We start from the raw sequence: 13741 nt of genomic DNA, 5'->3' as shown, positions 1-13741 counted from the left end.
ACATGGATACGCGACGCTCAGACGCTGTAGTACCATTGACATTCCGTCACCACATGCACGAGATGATGGGGTTTGCATGGATGCGGTCCCGAAAGGGCGGAAAGTCAAGTATGTAGCAAGCATGAATGGCATCTTTGTTTGCCATGTCAGATTCCCCTCACCGCTACCGAATTTCGTAATTCTACCCGTGTCATGCCTGCTACAACTTTCCCCCCTCTTGCCTCAAATCTTAGCTCGTGATCTGATTGGCTGCTGCCTGATGTTGAACTCCACAAACTCCACCGCTTGAAATGTGATGTGATACTTCACGCCACTTCATTTATTACGTCAACATCACGTACGTGGTATAAATTCACTCCAAATTCTCACCTTCAAATTTTACCACTCTCATCTTTTTCACCCGAACAGACCACAACTCCCATCTCTCCAATCAATCAAACCACCACTCACTTCGCAAATCAATCCCACATTCAAACGCCAACTCAATCATTACGACCAAAACCATGTCTTCAACCGGCAACACCAACCCCGGCAACTTTGCCAATCGCCCCAAGGAGGAAGTCTCCGAGATTGCGAAGAAAGGAGGTCAGTCTAGCCACGAGGGCGGATTCGCGAGCATGGATCCTGAGAAGCAGGTAATCCCCCCCTGGTCAGCCCTTCAACCATCAGCAGATTTGGTGACAATTGCTACAGAAGGAAATCGCATCCATGGGCGGTCAGGCCTCGAGCGGATCGTTCGAGAAGGGCAGTGAAGCAGCCAAGGTACGTACTTCCAGGAGCAAATCCTTCTCGTTTGGTAGCAGATTGGGGCCGCAAGCCGGATTTCGGGAGCAAAGCCACTTCATTCCTCCAGAATTCTCTCGTCACTCAGGTGGAATGCCATGTTTCGGCAGTGAAAGCATGTTGCTGCTAGTTTCTGCCTTTCAGATATGTCTCGTTTCTAGGTCTATTACCCAAAGAGAACCACACTAATTCCGGAATTTTCGTAGGAGGCTGGAAGGAAGGGCGGATCTTCTTCTTGAGGAATAGCACGAAGGCCATGAGGGATATCGGTGGATAGTCAGTTTGCAGGATGAATCATGGGATGAGCAGCTACAACTGGGGCTCATTAGCACTGTCGTTACAAACTACTAGCTGAAGATAGCCAGATATTAACGGCCAGAAGACATTGATCAGACCCAGCCAAAAACAGTGAGCTCATGACCAACTCTGCAACTGTGCCTCTCTAGTCTCTACAAGTTCCCGTACACACCCAAGACATACTTATGCTATCCTCGTCGGACTTCTGATCGAGCCCAGTCTCACGATGTGTGCATCATGGAGTTCCAGCGCATGTCTTTACCATCGGTCTAGCAGGGATACACATGTGTTACTTTGAGACCAAAGCCACATCTGCGAATACACGAAAGCCCAAAAGTCCGAACGAGATACACTTTGCCCTTTCCCCACCCACTAAAACCTATGTTAGGTACACCGATATGCTGTTTAAGATAATAGTGACAGCTCGACAGACCCACTAAGGCGTTCTAACACATCGATAGTCAGGGACAAGCGTGAACAAGATCTTCGAAGCTGGGGTTGGGGCCAGGGGTATCAGTGTCTAGCTCCTTTTCATGATGTCACGAGACTCGGGTGCTAATTCATGATATCATGAAGCTCGCCATGCGGTCAGTGGCAGACGTGGGTTTTTTCCCAAGATTGGTTGCATGAGATGGAGTACAAGAAGGGCGTCTCATCCAATTGTACACATATCAAACAACCTACCACCCATCCATTCAGGACAAATACCATATTCACCTCGTTATCTTTCTAACAGACCATAACCATGTCTTCAGCAGACGACAAGTACGAGCAGCAGAACGATATGACTGGTGGCGACGTCCCCCAAGGCGACTCCGTGGACAACGACTACAAAAGCCGCACGGGCCAGCACCATATTCCCGTCCAAAGTGACGAGGCACCCGTATCTGACCCCATTGATCCTGCCACTGCCGATTCCGATGAGACTTTGGGTACGCCTCTGTCCCCCTTATCCGTCTTTCTTCATCTCTTTTCCTCAATTGGATATTGTTGACGGAGCTGCAGCCAAGGATGACAGCGATGCCATTGACCAGAGCAACATCATCGGCGGGCGCACTCGAGGTGCGAAGCCCAGTGGAGGCTACACTGAGCCGGGCGATGAGGAGGGTTTGCCTGGAGCGGAGGATGGAACTTCGTCGACTCGCTAGGTAGTCCCATGAGATATGGGAGGAGACATTGGCAGGCGTCGCCTTCTCGCAGGCATGACATCCAGAATGTTTCGAAGTCATATTCGGGAGCCGTTCCATGTATAATAGATCGCCCCTGGATGTCACATCGACGAAGCAATCAGTCATCCTCCAATTAACGTCTTATGTCTTCTGTCTCTTGTCCCTTCCTTCTGTTCTCAAAACTATTTGCCTGGAGTTGTTTGACCATGGTGCATCCATGATTCATCTTGCTCCGTTCTTGCTCTCGTCATTCTGTATTGTTCAGAAACTGCTCGACGTGCTTGCGTCTTGGCGTATTTCAGTGTATAATCTCACCGTTGGCAACGACTGGTCGACACCATGGTTATCTCTTCGTGCATTGAACCGCTCAAACCCAAGACCTTCGGGCGCGAACCCCTGTCGTCACACCAGCCAATCATTGCTGACGCTAAAATACGCGCCGAGGAACCTGCATTAGCTCGAAGGAAGCACACCTTTCATCCAGTCAGCACCAACATCACGAATCGTGAGATACAATTATAGGTCTTACTTCCTTGGCAACCTCAAGAACAGACTGAAGGAGAAGTATCATGTCCTTTGGCGCCCTGAAGATGGTCCCTTCTGCCTATGGTGGGAAGGGCCCGCAGAACGGCCGGGTGGGTATATGTTTTGGTGAGACCTGTGAAGGTTCTCAATTTGTCTCCTTGTTTGAAGACTGCGCTGTGCGACACAGGTATTCTGGGCCTCAGCAGAGTCATCGCTGCTTTTCTTTCTTGCTCGGTATATCATTGTTGCGTCGCGAGTTGCTTGCAGTCTCGTATATGTTTTCCGCTCATTGCTCTCTTCTGGGCCGAGTCCATGATCTCACGGTCCAGTTGCTGCTCAACTAATACTCATCCAATCTTTCCTAATGGCTTCGGAAAGGGCTCTACAAAGATTCCCGACAATGTCCTCGTTGAGGCGCCCAGTGCATAAAAGTAGCACAAGATATACCAGCAAGCCGATAGCAGGCTTGCCGGAGTTCGACATGCTCCACCCCTCGGGCAAGACGAATGGCTTCGTTATACACATTACAGAAGCGCCTCCTCCTCCCCCCTGGACCTCCTTCTGTCATCTTGAAGACGCAGGATACAGTAGAAAAAGCCCCAAGACAAAAACCACAACCTCCGCCTCTTGCCATACCTCCTAAGGCATACATCTCAGATGATCAGCGACCCGCTACTCCACCGAGCCCTCTTACATCGTTCTCTACACGCAGTCGAGCCGCTTCGCCGACTGAAGTACCGTTGCCACGCTCCAGTACGACCTCACCAACACTCGTCCGTAGTAACAGCGGCGCTACGCCGGTAATGCGCTCAATGTTCCCTCGCTACGACCCTAACGTACCTTTTACACAACAGCAATATCGACCTGATATAGAAAGGGTGCCTGGATTAGCAAGCGCTATGGCTGTGGCAGGAACCTCTTCCTATCGTCCGCCCTCATATTCACAGCAAGCAAACAATCGTCCTAACTCGGCATATCTGCAATCAGAGAGAGAAAGACTGAAGGCTGCAGACGTCAAAGAATCACCATTTCGATCTGCAGATAATGCCGAACACGAACCGACGCTCTCCAGTCCTGAAGACCTTCTGGACCTATGGGACATTGCCAATGGCCAGACAGCCTCGGAAGAAGTGGCTGATACATATGTTTTAGAGCTAAGCTGGTGAGCGGATCTATTCCAACTGTATCTTGAACCCTTGCTAACGAGCGCACAGCGATGATTTGACCGTTGGCCGAGAAATAATCACCTTCAACGCCTCCACCTCGGACCCAATCTACACCCTCGAAGCCTCCCACTCCAACATTACCGTCTCCCGCACCCACCCCGGGAACCGCAACCCAACCATCCAAAGCACGACGTCAACCCTCGAAAAGCCCACATCGGCAGATCCCCTCGTGACCTGCATCTTTCCCAAGTTAGCCGGCTTAATGGCCCTCGACCACTCCTCCAACGTAGCAGTCGCTCACAAGCTCGACCGCAAAGCGTGCGCTGATCTGCAAGCCGAAGCTATCGGCAGGGCTCAAGAGCAGGAGGCCAGCATGCTGCTGTGGGACAGCGACAGTAACAAATACTGCCTCATGCATCCGACTTTGCTCGACTCGGCGGCTACAACGCTCGCAATCGAGATCACACCTAACCCTTCAAACCCGCAGAGAATCACAATCTTCGCCCCAGAAACCCACACGCCCCTCCTCGCCCTCTCCCTCCAAACACTCGCACTGACCCTCCACCCCCCCGCGATCACGGCCCTCCCATCCCTCTACATCCTCGACACCCTCATGTCCACCCTCCTCGCCCTCCTCCTCCATCTCCACCGCTCCTGCGCCCCTCCAAGCCCATCCTCCCACGCCGTCCCCACCTCCCCTCACCGCCCCCTCTTCCCACCGCCTCCGACCCTCGCGTACGACCCGCCCCGCTCGTCCCTCGGAAACGACAAAAGATCCCCGTCCCGTTTCTCCGTCTTCCGATCCACAAAGTCGATCGGGTCGGACCGCTCTCTGCACTCCGCCTCGGCCTACGGGCAGGATATCGAGCTGCAGTTCCTACCGCCGCACCGAGGACCGGAGACGGTGGGAGGGAAGAAGACGAAGCGTCAGCCGCCGAAGCAGATCTTCTCGACGGAGGACGAGAGTTTGCCCAAAACGACGAGGGCGGTGCTGAAGTTGCTGTATTGGGCTTTCGAAGTGTTGTTCTGGTTCATGGGCGTGGTGGTGCAGTTGCTCGCCGCCGGGGTGGTGGGGGCCGGGAAGCTGGTTACGAAATTGTGAAAAACGTATGGAGTGGTTTTGGAGCCAAGAGTACTGGATGATAGATAGTGCTTGCGAGAAATGAGCGGCGAGTCCAAGTGTTTCAGCCCTGTCTAATGATAATATGCAAGCCCAAACCCATTTCTTTTTGCGCAATGAGAGATGCCAGCAACAGATTTCGAAACGTCTGGCAGAATCTGACTAAAGACAACTCATCTATCAGTCTCCAAAGCAACATGCCCGCTTCATCGAGACCATGTGATCATCAAAAAGCTTCATAAAGGTCCGACTGTTTCTGCACCAGCTCCACCCAGTCTACCTCGGTCTGCCCCTCGTCAGACTGACGAAGTGCCTTTTTGACCATCTCCTCCTCTGTTTGATTGATTGGCTCATCAGTCTTCTTCTTCTTGTTGGTCTGGTTGCCTGCCTCCTCCTTCTTCTCTTCAACCATACTACCCTCTTCATCGGCACCATCAACTTTTGCTTTGTTGTTCATCCCGTCAACCTCTCCTTCCTCGCTCAGATCCTCTATTTTCCCCCTGGTGCCCCCTCCCTTGGTCTCATCGGCCGCCTCTTCTTTCCCCTCCTCTTTCACAATCTCCTCCATCTTGACCTTGTCATCCTGGCCGCTCAACTTACCAAAGACCGCCTTCGCCAAGTCCACATTCGCGCGCATAGTCTCAACCATCCTCTCGGTCTCCGCGAGGATGAGGTTCCAATAGTGGTCCGCGACATGCTGCGTCAGGTATTGACGAACCTCCGGACTGCCAATCTGAAACAGCAACTCGATCACGGTCAAGATCTCCAAGGCCTGGTAGTGAGACGCTAGGGCCTTGAGTTTGCGGAAGGCGAGATGCTGAAGGCCCGGCATCTCGAGTTTTTGGGCCACCAGGTAAATCGTACCGCAGCGCACTATCTCGTGACGAAGCATCTCAGGGTCCAGGTAACCTTCAAGGCGGACGTGTATGGTACCTTCATCCAAAATATTGGGCTGATACTCGCGACGATCAATGTATTCGCCAATTGGCTGGAAGTCGTTCGCGTCAAGGGAGGACAGCATGGGCGACATGATATACCAGCCATTTTCGGGATGATGCGTGAGAAAGTTCAACAGAAGCGGGCTCGCATCCAAGCCGCTGCGTCTGACTTTGAACATCTTGTGTGGGTTGTCAACGTATATCATGACCGTGTTTAGACTGGGAGAGAAAGCGGTCAGCATCCAGAACTGTCCCGGTCCATACTGCCATAGACTTACTCGTTGATCCCAATCTTTTGGTTGGTCGATCGAAAAGGTGTTCCATGACGTGCAGGAGAAGGCATTCGGGTCGCAAGCCTGCCACTGCTGGCTCTCAGTGGTGTCGAAGGCCTCATCGAGAAACGTCCAGAGAGATCGAGCTTGCTTCTCTTGCTTGACTGAGAGGATCTCGGGTACAGCGGGTCTGGATCACCATACAAAGCATCCATTTCCTCAGAAGAGATCGAATTGTTGGATTCTCGCTTGATCTTTGGTCCAGCGGTGTTACCTTTGAGGAAGAGGTCATCTGATTCTTCATCATCTGATTCCTCGTTGCGGTACCCGGGAGGATATCTGAACTTGGGCGTGCCTTTGCGCTTGCGACCTTCGGGCGTCTTCCCAGCAGTCAACCCCTCTTTCTTGACTCCGCCAGGTGTAGTTTTGTCCAGACGCTGCGCGTGGAGTCTTGCTTTCCAGTGATCAATGCATTTCCATTCGACAATCTTGTCCCCTCTATACTGGCTAATGTACTCCATCCAAGCTTTCGCAAGCAAAGGGTTTGAAGTAGAGTCTCGAATGGCTCGGCCCATGTCAATATCGATTGGCTCGAGACCTTTCAAGGGCACCCAGATACTAGCGGAGAGAGTTAATCGACCAACGTGAGGCAGCCAGCCAGCCACCAGAGGACTTACAATTTCAACGTCCCCAGGAAGATAGCTGGGAAGCGTCTATCACTGATCGAAGGGCCACCTGCCTTGTACTCTTTCCCCCAAGTCCCGTCTGCCTGTCGTGCATTCCCCGGCCGTGGCGAACGGGTGAAGAAAGTCTGCACCATCTCTTCGTCACAGATTAGGATGGGCCAGTCTTCCCCATCTTGCTTCACAGACAAGTAATCCCCTTCTTTTGGCTCGTTGATCTCAATTTGCATGATGTTTGGGTGGCCGAGTGGGGTTCTGACAGAGGACAAGCTATGCCTGAAGAGAGCCATCGAGGGCGGAATGAGACTGGACGCCGGAACTGGTAGTCCAGAGGTGATGATGTTAATCGGACTGTGTCAACGCGCAATCTGGGTTTTTAGGACCTGTGTGAGAGCAAGAAGGTTTGAGAAGGTGCAAATCAGAACGTCAGCTCACTTTGAGAGATCACCAACGAATTTTCAAGAGGAACTTGGCGGTGTGAAAAGTGGGATGAATGTTGACTTCAGAGGGTGAAGAGAGGTTGTAAGCGACACAAGCATGGATTCCTCAAAGTAAAAGAGGTGAAGAGCATGAGGTGCTTTCAAGACACCGAGTACTCGGACTCTTGAGTTGTAGATAAAGTACGGAGAGTCAATGAGTGAACAGAAAACAAGGCTTATGCGAGCAATGCTATCAGGAGGTAGGTGAGAGGAAGAGGGCCACGATTTTGTGATTGATGATTGATAGTGAGTGAAGATCTCGATGTCGTGTGAGAGGGGTTAACAGAATGCTCTGGACTCCTAGGTGCTGGGCCCACAGCAATACGTCGCCGTCTAAGCCAGACTCTGCCTTCATGAACTGGTGAAATTCACGAGTTGAGAAGGTGGTCAAGTTGGCCTGCTGCTGAAAGATAGATTGTATGCCCCAGCACCTGTCAGGAACCAAGCATTCAATGCTGTGAGTACGGTGAAAACGGCGGTTAAATGAGGAGACTAAGAGCAAAAGAAGTGCTGAGAAAGCCGAACGGGAGACTAATGAGTGGTAAAAGTGGCGATTAAGAAGGATTTTTTGGCTTGTTCGGGGTCAAAAATCGAGCAGACTCTCTCCAAGATGGATACGTCAAAGCCTTCAGCCAAAGGTTTGAACTCCAAGGATGGCGTCTGATTTGCTCTAAGCCAATTTCACAGTAGCGGATATGTATTTGCCGGACTGGATGGCTCACAAGCCCGAGAGATGCAATATGGGGCTTGCGGGAAACCTAGCAATGAGCCGTCAATTATGCACATCCAACAAAGCCAATCATCCGCACCAGGCACTCCAGAGCTAAGGCCTGAGTGAGCGTTGTTTAAAGGATGGCAGACATGGATAGCGAAAGTCTAGCAGTGGAATTCAACGCTGGTGTCGGTTGATGTGAAGGACTGGGACCCTAGTGATGGGGACACGAGGGGGCAGTCAGCCGCTCTCGACGTCCTGAAAGATCGCACTCTGCCTTCCAGGCCAAGATCTCACGCAGTGCGTGCAGCCCCCGCTGGGCAAAGAACACAGTGACCGTCAGAGACAAGATGAAGATATCGGTCGTAGCAACGCCTCTCCAGCCAGCATAATCGGGGTCAAAATATTTGTACACATACTCGCCGGTGACGGAATGACCAAAAACCGTCCATATCCCGTATAAGAGGTATATAGCGATGACACCGGCAATCTGCGTGGCGAGATCCTAGAACTTTCAGACAATTGTTTCTCTGGCACGAAAGACTACGTACCTTCTGCTTTCGGACGCTGCTCAGGACCATCACCTCCAGGAAGGCGATCACAGAGTTGAGCACAGTGATGCTGATGAGTACAAAGTGATGAAGACGCTCGCCTTTGCTCCCTTGATCAAGGACAGGTTCCGAAGGATATACCACCAGCCAATAGGCAATGCTGACTATGAAGGGAAATGTGACAGATGCGTTATAGAAGGTCGAGAATACGAAGCGTTCTTTGGAATTGTTGTCAGTTGACGTTGGAGCTGAGAAAAGGGCTTGTGTCTGGGCTAGAAATTTTCCCTTGGCTTGTTTCTCTGGAGGCAATCGACCATCTGGTGCCAAAATATGTTGCAATGTCCACGACTGTTGGAGGGTTTAACAAATTGACGCAACGCAGAGGCGAGACACCCACCGTTGTGGTCCAGTAGTAGCAAATCTGGATAATGAGGCTGACGTTGCTAGCTTCGAATGCGAGCTGTTTTCCTCTCCGGGTGTGATTGATTCCATAGGGTATGTCCAAAATGAAAACGATAGACAAGAACACTGCAAAGGTTGCTCGAACAGCCAGGAGTGCCTGTTGACCAAGAAAAGGCCATGGTGAATGACAGACACGGAGAAAACTTGGAATATGGTGGGAAACCCTGTATGCTCGAGGAAGAAGAAGAGGAGTTGTCTCTGCCATGGTTTCCAACCTTGGTAGAAATTTCATGGTGGTACAGTCTTGGAGGCTGCGGCTGCGCAGGTCAAACAAAGAAGCTAGGAAATCAGAATGATGCACAAAGTAGAAGGATGGAGAAGCTGCTAGGTGCAAAGGTACTCGGAAGGATGTTGACCATAAGAGAAACAATGTTGTGGCGGAAGACATCAGATAGAAGGGAAAGCAATGACTATAATGCAGCAAGTGCATCGCGTCCTCTTCTGCTGGAAGGAGCGATCCGCATGGCGAAGGTTACTTCAGCGCATCTCCGTCTTACTTGCATCTTCATCGTATCTCCGTCGTAGTTGTGTCTTACTCTGGTTCGAGGCCATATTCGAGGGTTGTCAACCGATACCGAAGGTGCTGTCTAGGCATAGATCGGTGTTATTTCGGAGTCCGAATGTAGTAGAACCCCTGTGGTTTTTGTTGTCCAATACGACTGTGAACGGCAGCATGACACCAAGAGATGATGGCTTGGCGCCAAGCACTTTCAGCCTTGGAGGGCAAACTCCTGCAACGTTTCCAAAGCTCTAGAGTAGAGCTTAATCAACTTGAAGACAGCAGCAAAAGTAGGTATCGTCACTGTTTCAATGGCTCGCTCATAGACCCAGGCCTACAGCTCCAGCTCTACGCCAACGGAATCTCTCATCGCGTTCCCCCAATCGCTCTCTCACCAACCGCCGCAATGCTCGGCGGCCTTCAACCCCGTCAACTCCTCACCCAGCTCCTCAATTTCGCTCTGGTCCTCTCAACAGCGTTCATGCTATGGAAGGGTCTATCCGTCGCCACAGATTCCCCGTCTCCCATCGTCGTCGTTCTTTCTGGTAGCATGGAGCCTGCATTTCAAAGAGGAGACCTGCTATTTCTATGGAATCGAGGGCAGGATACGCAGGTTGGGGAGATCGTGGTCTACAATGTGAAGGGGAAGGACATACCGATCGTGCATAGAGTGGTGAGGAGATATGGGGGAGGGTGAGTTAAACGTGGTCTCAGGGGACTCCAAGGAGAGACTGATCGTATACAGAGATGAGCCATTGCAATTACTCACGAAAGGAGACAACAATTTGGCGGACGATACGGAGCTTTATGCAAGGGGGCAGGATTATTTGACAAGGTCTACGGACATCATTGGAAGCGTGATTGGTTATGTACCTTTTGTGGGATACGTGACAATATTGCTGTCGGAGCATCCTTGGCTGAAGACGGTATTGCTGGGACTTATGGGAGTCATGGTCGTTCTGCAGAGGGAATAATTCATGAAGATTGAGCTGCATTAAGATTGATTCCCATGACAACCTCCTGGTACATCTACATCAAGGCTCGTACAGTGCTCCTTGCTTGTCTTTACCTTTCGTCTCTAAGGTGCTCACATGAACCTCGAACAGCGGATATGATGGAAAGCTCAAGCATCAAAGACAATTCCGCTATCATCCAGCTTGGACCGCATGCCATTCACGCTCCTGCTGTAGATGGTCCGTATCACGTGCTCCTGTGAATCTTTCACCAGGCCGAATTGTCTCTGATTGTCCCATTCTGCCCGTATCTCTACGACCAGCTCGGTGCCACGCCGTGTCACGAGCTTGACCTGGAAACAACGCTTTCCGATGCCAGAGTTCCACTCGTTTGAGGTGATCGGAATCCCTTGAATGGCATGTGCTTCGTATGTATCCTGAATCTGAAAGGTGCACCGACGGCGCAACTCACCGATGATGGTGTTGATTGGTGGCGTGTAATTGCCGGCTTGAACACCGTGGGTTTTGAGGACTATTTTCACCCTCTTGATGAGCGTCACATGGGCGTTGCGTAGGAATGCAGATATCCAGCGGGCTTGGTCAGAGATGAGAGGATCCTCTTTTCTCGCGTGACGCCAGCTCGATGTGGCGCGCAACTCGAAGACGCAGTCTCCGTAAAGAATTGGAACGAGTTCCTCCTTCATCCGACGATTGACCTGAAGTAGATGCAAGCAGCTCATGGGCATGTTCGCATTCAGTGGCCCAATGACATGATGCGGCGGAAGTGGCAAGCGGCGATACACCATAACTCTCAGCTCAGGTGGCAATTGCTCAAGGAAGTTGACCGTTAAGCGTCCCTCGCGACGTTGTTGTATGAATTCATTGATCTGCGAGACACAAGCAACAGGGTCTGGCAGACGGCCCGTTCCTGACACAAATATGATGATCTCAAGTCCGAGGAGCCCGTGCAGAGTAAAGGCGAAGGAGGGAGTTGAGACGCCTCTGTTGGGGCGCTTGACCTCTGGCGCTGGCTTCACTTCGAAATCTAGATCCTTGATGTCTCTCGTAGGGTTTGTAGCTAATCTTGCTAGCATCTCGAAGAACGAGTCGGCGTACTCCGCTCTAGTCGTCCACTCGAGGTCACAGCAGATCTTCCGGATGCAACCAATTTCTGCCGGTTGAATGGACTGGAGGAACTCTAAAGCGAGCTGACAGCCATGAGAGTATTGCCCGTTTCGGATACTGGAGACGAATGCGAATTGCGGTTGCGAGAACAGCCGGAGTCTCATTTCACGAGCGAGATGAGGGAATTGCTGCATCAGCTGCATGAAAGGTGGTATCAATTCCGCAGGCTGCGTAGACTTTTTGGACTTGCTGAACTTCACGAACTCTAGCCTCTCGGGAACCTGGAGACCGTATATCCTCCAACGTATCTGAGCGGGCAGGAGACCGAACGGATGGGTTCGTGAAGGGGATGCCATGATTTGGACCAACCTAAGTGTATTGAAGAGTATAGAAATAAGGGCGGGTACAGTGGTAAGGTTCAGGAGTGTATGCAGGGTTGAGCAAACGCTGTCGGCCAAGTCAGGTTCACAGAAGGATATCTCTTCTGCTTTCCACCTTTTCACGATTGTTGAGTGTTGCCTTAATTACTTGATGAATGGACCAACACAACAGGGAATATTCCTTGTTCATTCATAGTCTGCATATTGTTTATTCCATGTCATCGCTCAGCGGTCTCCTTCCTTTGCTTGATACAAACATAGTGCCAAGACATGATCCGGTCTAGACTGCATGCATATACATGAAGTAGATAGAGCTCTTATTATCCGTTAACCAGTAGGTTCCGTGGGCAGATTTGCAATATCTTGGCACCACCGTAGCCAGTGAACCTCCTTAAACATTTTTTCATGCTGTGAATGTACATGTAAATAGCTAGAAGACAGAGGGTTCTCTACTGTATAATAATGTGGAGGTTTCTGGTACTACCTTACTTTATCATTGTATCCGGCGCTTAATTACAACACACCGAGGGCAAAAATATTTACAGAAGGATTAATTTTTAGCCTAAAGGGGTAAGCCCGAAAGGCAGGAGGTGGATTGAAGAATAGACGTATTGTCAGGTAACCTTTAGGGGGGCGTATGAAGTCGAGGAAGAGTGGCGGGGCAGGCTGGCGCCTTAATGTAGTGTAATTCTTGGCTTGGCATTCGAGCTCCGCGCTTTGAAGTTTCTTGTGTGTACCGTTCAGAAATATGCGGGGCCTTCGACAACAATGAATCCGGTGATTGTGAGAACTAACTCAGAGACATACATCGCAGCAATTTCTTTGTTACTACCCACTTGAAACAGCCAAGTCTCTCGGCGAGCTGTCTACATCAACAGTGACCTGCTCAAGCCATTATTCAACGGTGGACCAACAGCCATGGCAACAGCACAGAAACGTATCACAAAAGTCGGTCTGGCTGAGAAAACGCACTTGAGCAAGCTAACGATCACCTCAGGAGTATGCCGATATACAGAAAAAACCTCTAGATGGTATGAGGATTAGCCTACCCTCCGAGGCAGACATACACCAGTGGCAGATACTCATTGACGGTCCCAAAGGCTCGCCTTATGAAGTATGCCGCTTTCCTTCCCAATTTCCGATTCACTGCCACTCAACCCGAGAAGGCTTCACTGATAATCCACAGGGCGGGGTCTTCAACCTGCATCTCAGCCTTCCCATGGAGTACCCGTTCAAGCCTCCTACCCTGAGCTTCAAGACAAAGATCTACCATCCAAATGTCACCAATGATGACAAGGGTAGCATGTGTCTAGGGATGCTACGTGCGGACGAGTGGAAGCCTTCGTCGAAGATTGATGCCGTGCTTAGCTTTGCTCAAGGTCTGCTCTCGGAGCCTCAGCCTGATGATGCTGTGGAGGGAGGTATTGCGAGGGAATACAAGGAGAACAAGAAGGAGTTTGTCAAGAATGCAAAAGCATGGACCAAGCAATATGCGAAGAAGTGATCAGAGGTGCCACGCACAGGCAGCAAGGGATCACGGGTAATGTGGCAGTGGGGGATCATGATATACGAATACTGCAATACATTAGCGGGCGTATGGTGGCCTCGATGTCCATGCAGACTCCCT

At 50.9% G+C, this 13741-nt stretch overlaps 8 protein-coding genes across 8 annotated transcripts; 5 read left to right on the top strand and 3 right to left on the bottom strand.

The window, feature by feature from the left end:
• Window positions 1–503: 503 nt before the first annotated feature.
• On the top strand, window positions 504–1022 carry HO173_002211 (uncharacterized protein; the record flags this gene model as incomplete). The annotated part of the gene is made up of 3 exons (XM_037304145.1): window positions 504–635; window positions 694–762; window positions 990–1022. The coding sequence occupies 3 exons, from the start codon at window positions 504–506 to the stop codon at window positions 1020–1022; spliced, it is 234 nt and encodes a 77-aa protein (XP_037168940.1).
• Window positions 1023–1825: 803 nt separating this feature from the next.
• On the top strand, window positions 1826–2228 carry HO173_002210 (uncharacterized protein; the record flags this gene model as incomplete). Its single annotated transcript, XM_037304144.1, has 2 exons — window positions 1826–2012; window positions 2086–2228. The coding sequence occupies 2 exons, from the start codon at window positions 1826–1828 to the stop codon at window positions 2226–2228; spliced, it is 330 nt and encodes a 109-aa protein (XP_037168939.1).
• A 1052-nt stretch (window positions 2229–3280) lies between these two features.
• Window positions 3281–5042, top strand: HO173_002209 (uncharacterized protein; the record flags this gene model as incomplete). Its single annotated transcript, XM_037304143.1, has 2 exons — window positions 3281–3936; window positions 3989–5042. The coding sequence occupies 2 exons, from the start codon at window positions 3281–3283 to the stop codon at window positions 5040–5042; spliced, it is 1710 nt and encodes a 569-aa protein (XP_037168938.1).
• A 244-nt stretch (window positions 5043–5286) lies between these two features.
• On the bottom strand, window positions 5287–7183 carry HO173_002208 (uncharacterized protein; the record flags this gene model as incomplete). The annotated part of the gene is made up of 3 exons (XM_037304142.1): window positions 5287–6217; window positions 6277–6888; window positions 6948–7183. The coding sequence occupies 3 exons, from the start codon at window positions 7181–7183 to the stop codon at window positions 5287–5289; spliced, it is 1779 nt and encodes a 592-aa protein (XP_037168937.1).
• A 1175-nt stretch (window positions 7184–8358) lies between these two features.
• Window positions 8359–9666, bottom strand: HO173_002207 (uncharacterized protein; the record flags this gene model as incomplete). Its single annotated transcript, XM_037304141.1, has 3 exons — window positions 8359–8649; window positions 8696–9043; window positions 9655–9666. 3 exons carry the CDS (start codon window positions 9664–9666, stop codon window positions 8359–8361), a joined length of 651 nt encoding a protein of 216 aa, XP_037168936.1.
• A 396-nt stretch (window positions 9667–10062) lies between these two features.
• Window positions 10063–10630, top strand: HO173_002206 (uncharacterized protein; the record flags this gene model as incomplete). The annotated part of the gene is made up of 2 exons (XM_037304140.1): window positions 10063–10349; window positions 10402–10630. 2 exons carry the CDS (start codon window positions 10063–10065, stop codon window positions 10628–10630), a joined length of 516 nt encoding a protein of 171 aa, XP_037168935.1.
• A 149-nt stretch (window positions 10631–10779) lies between these two features.
• On the bottom strand, window positions 10780–12090 carry HO173_002205 (uncharacterized protein; the record flags this gene model as incomplete). Its single annotated transcript, XM_037304139.1, has 1 exon — window positions 10780–12090. The coding sequence occupies one exon, from the start codon at window positions 12088–12090 to the stop codon at window positions 10780–10782; it is 1311 nt and encodes a 436-aa protein (XP_037168934.1).
• Window positions 12091–13032: 942 nt separating this feature from the next.
• On the top strand, window positions 13033–13618 carry HO173_002204 (uncharacterized protein; the record flags this gene model as incomplete). The annotated part of the gene is made up of 3 exons (XM_037304138.1): window positions 13033–13062; window positions 13112–13228; window positions 13301–13618. The coding sequence occupies 3 exons, from the start codon at window positions 13033–13035 to the stop codon at window positions 13616–13618; spliced, it is 465 nt and encodes a 154-aa protein (XP_037168933.1).
• Between the last annotated feature and the right edge of the window lie 123 nt (window positions 13619–13741).

The sequence above is a fragment of the Letharia columbiana genome, assembly GCF_014066305.1.
Source record: "Letharia columbiana isolate WasteWater2 chromosome Unknown Sc0000004_s0, whole genome shotgun sequence".
NCBI lineage: Eukaryota > Fungi > Ascomycota > Lecanoromycetes > Lecanorales > Parmeliaceae > Letharia > Letharia columbiana.
Note: the sequence above shows the minus strand (reverse complement) of the source record. Positions and strands in the feature narration are given on the sequence as shown.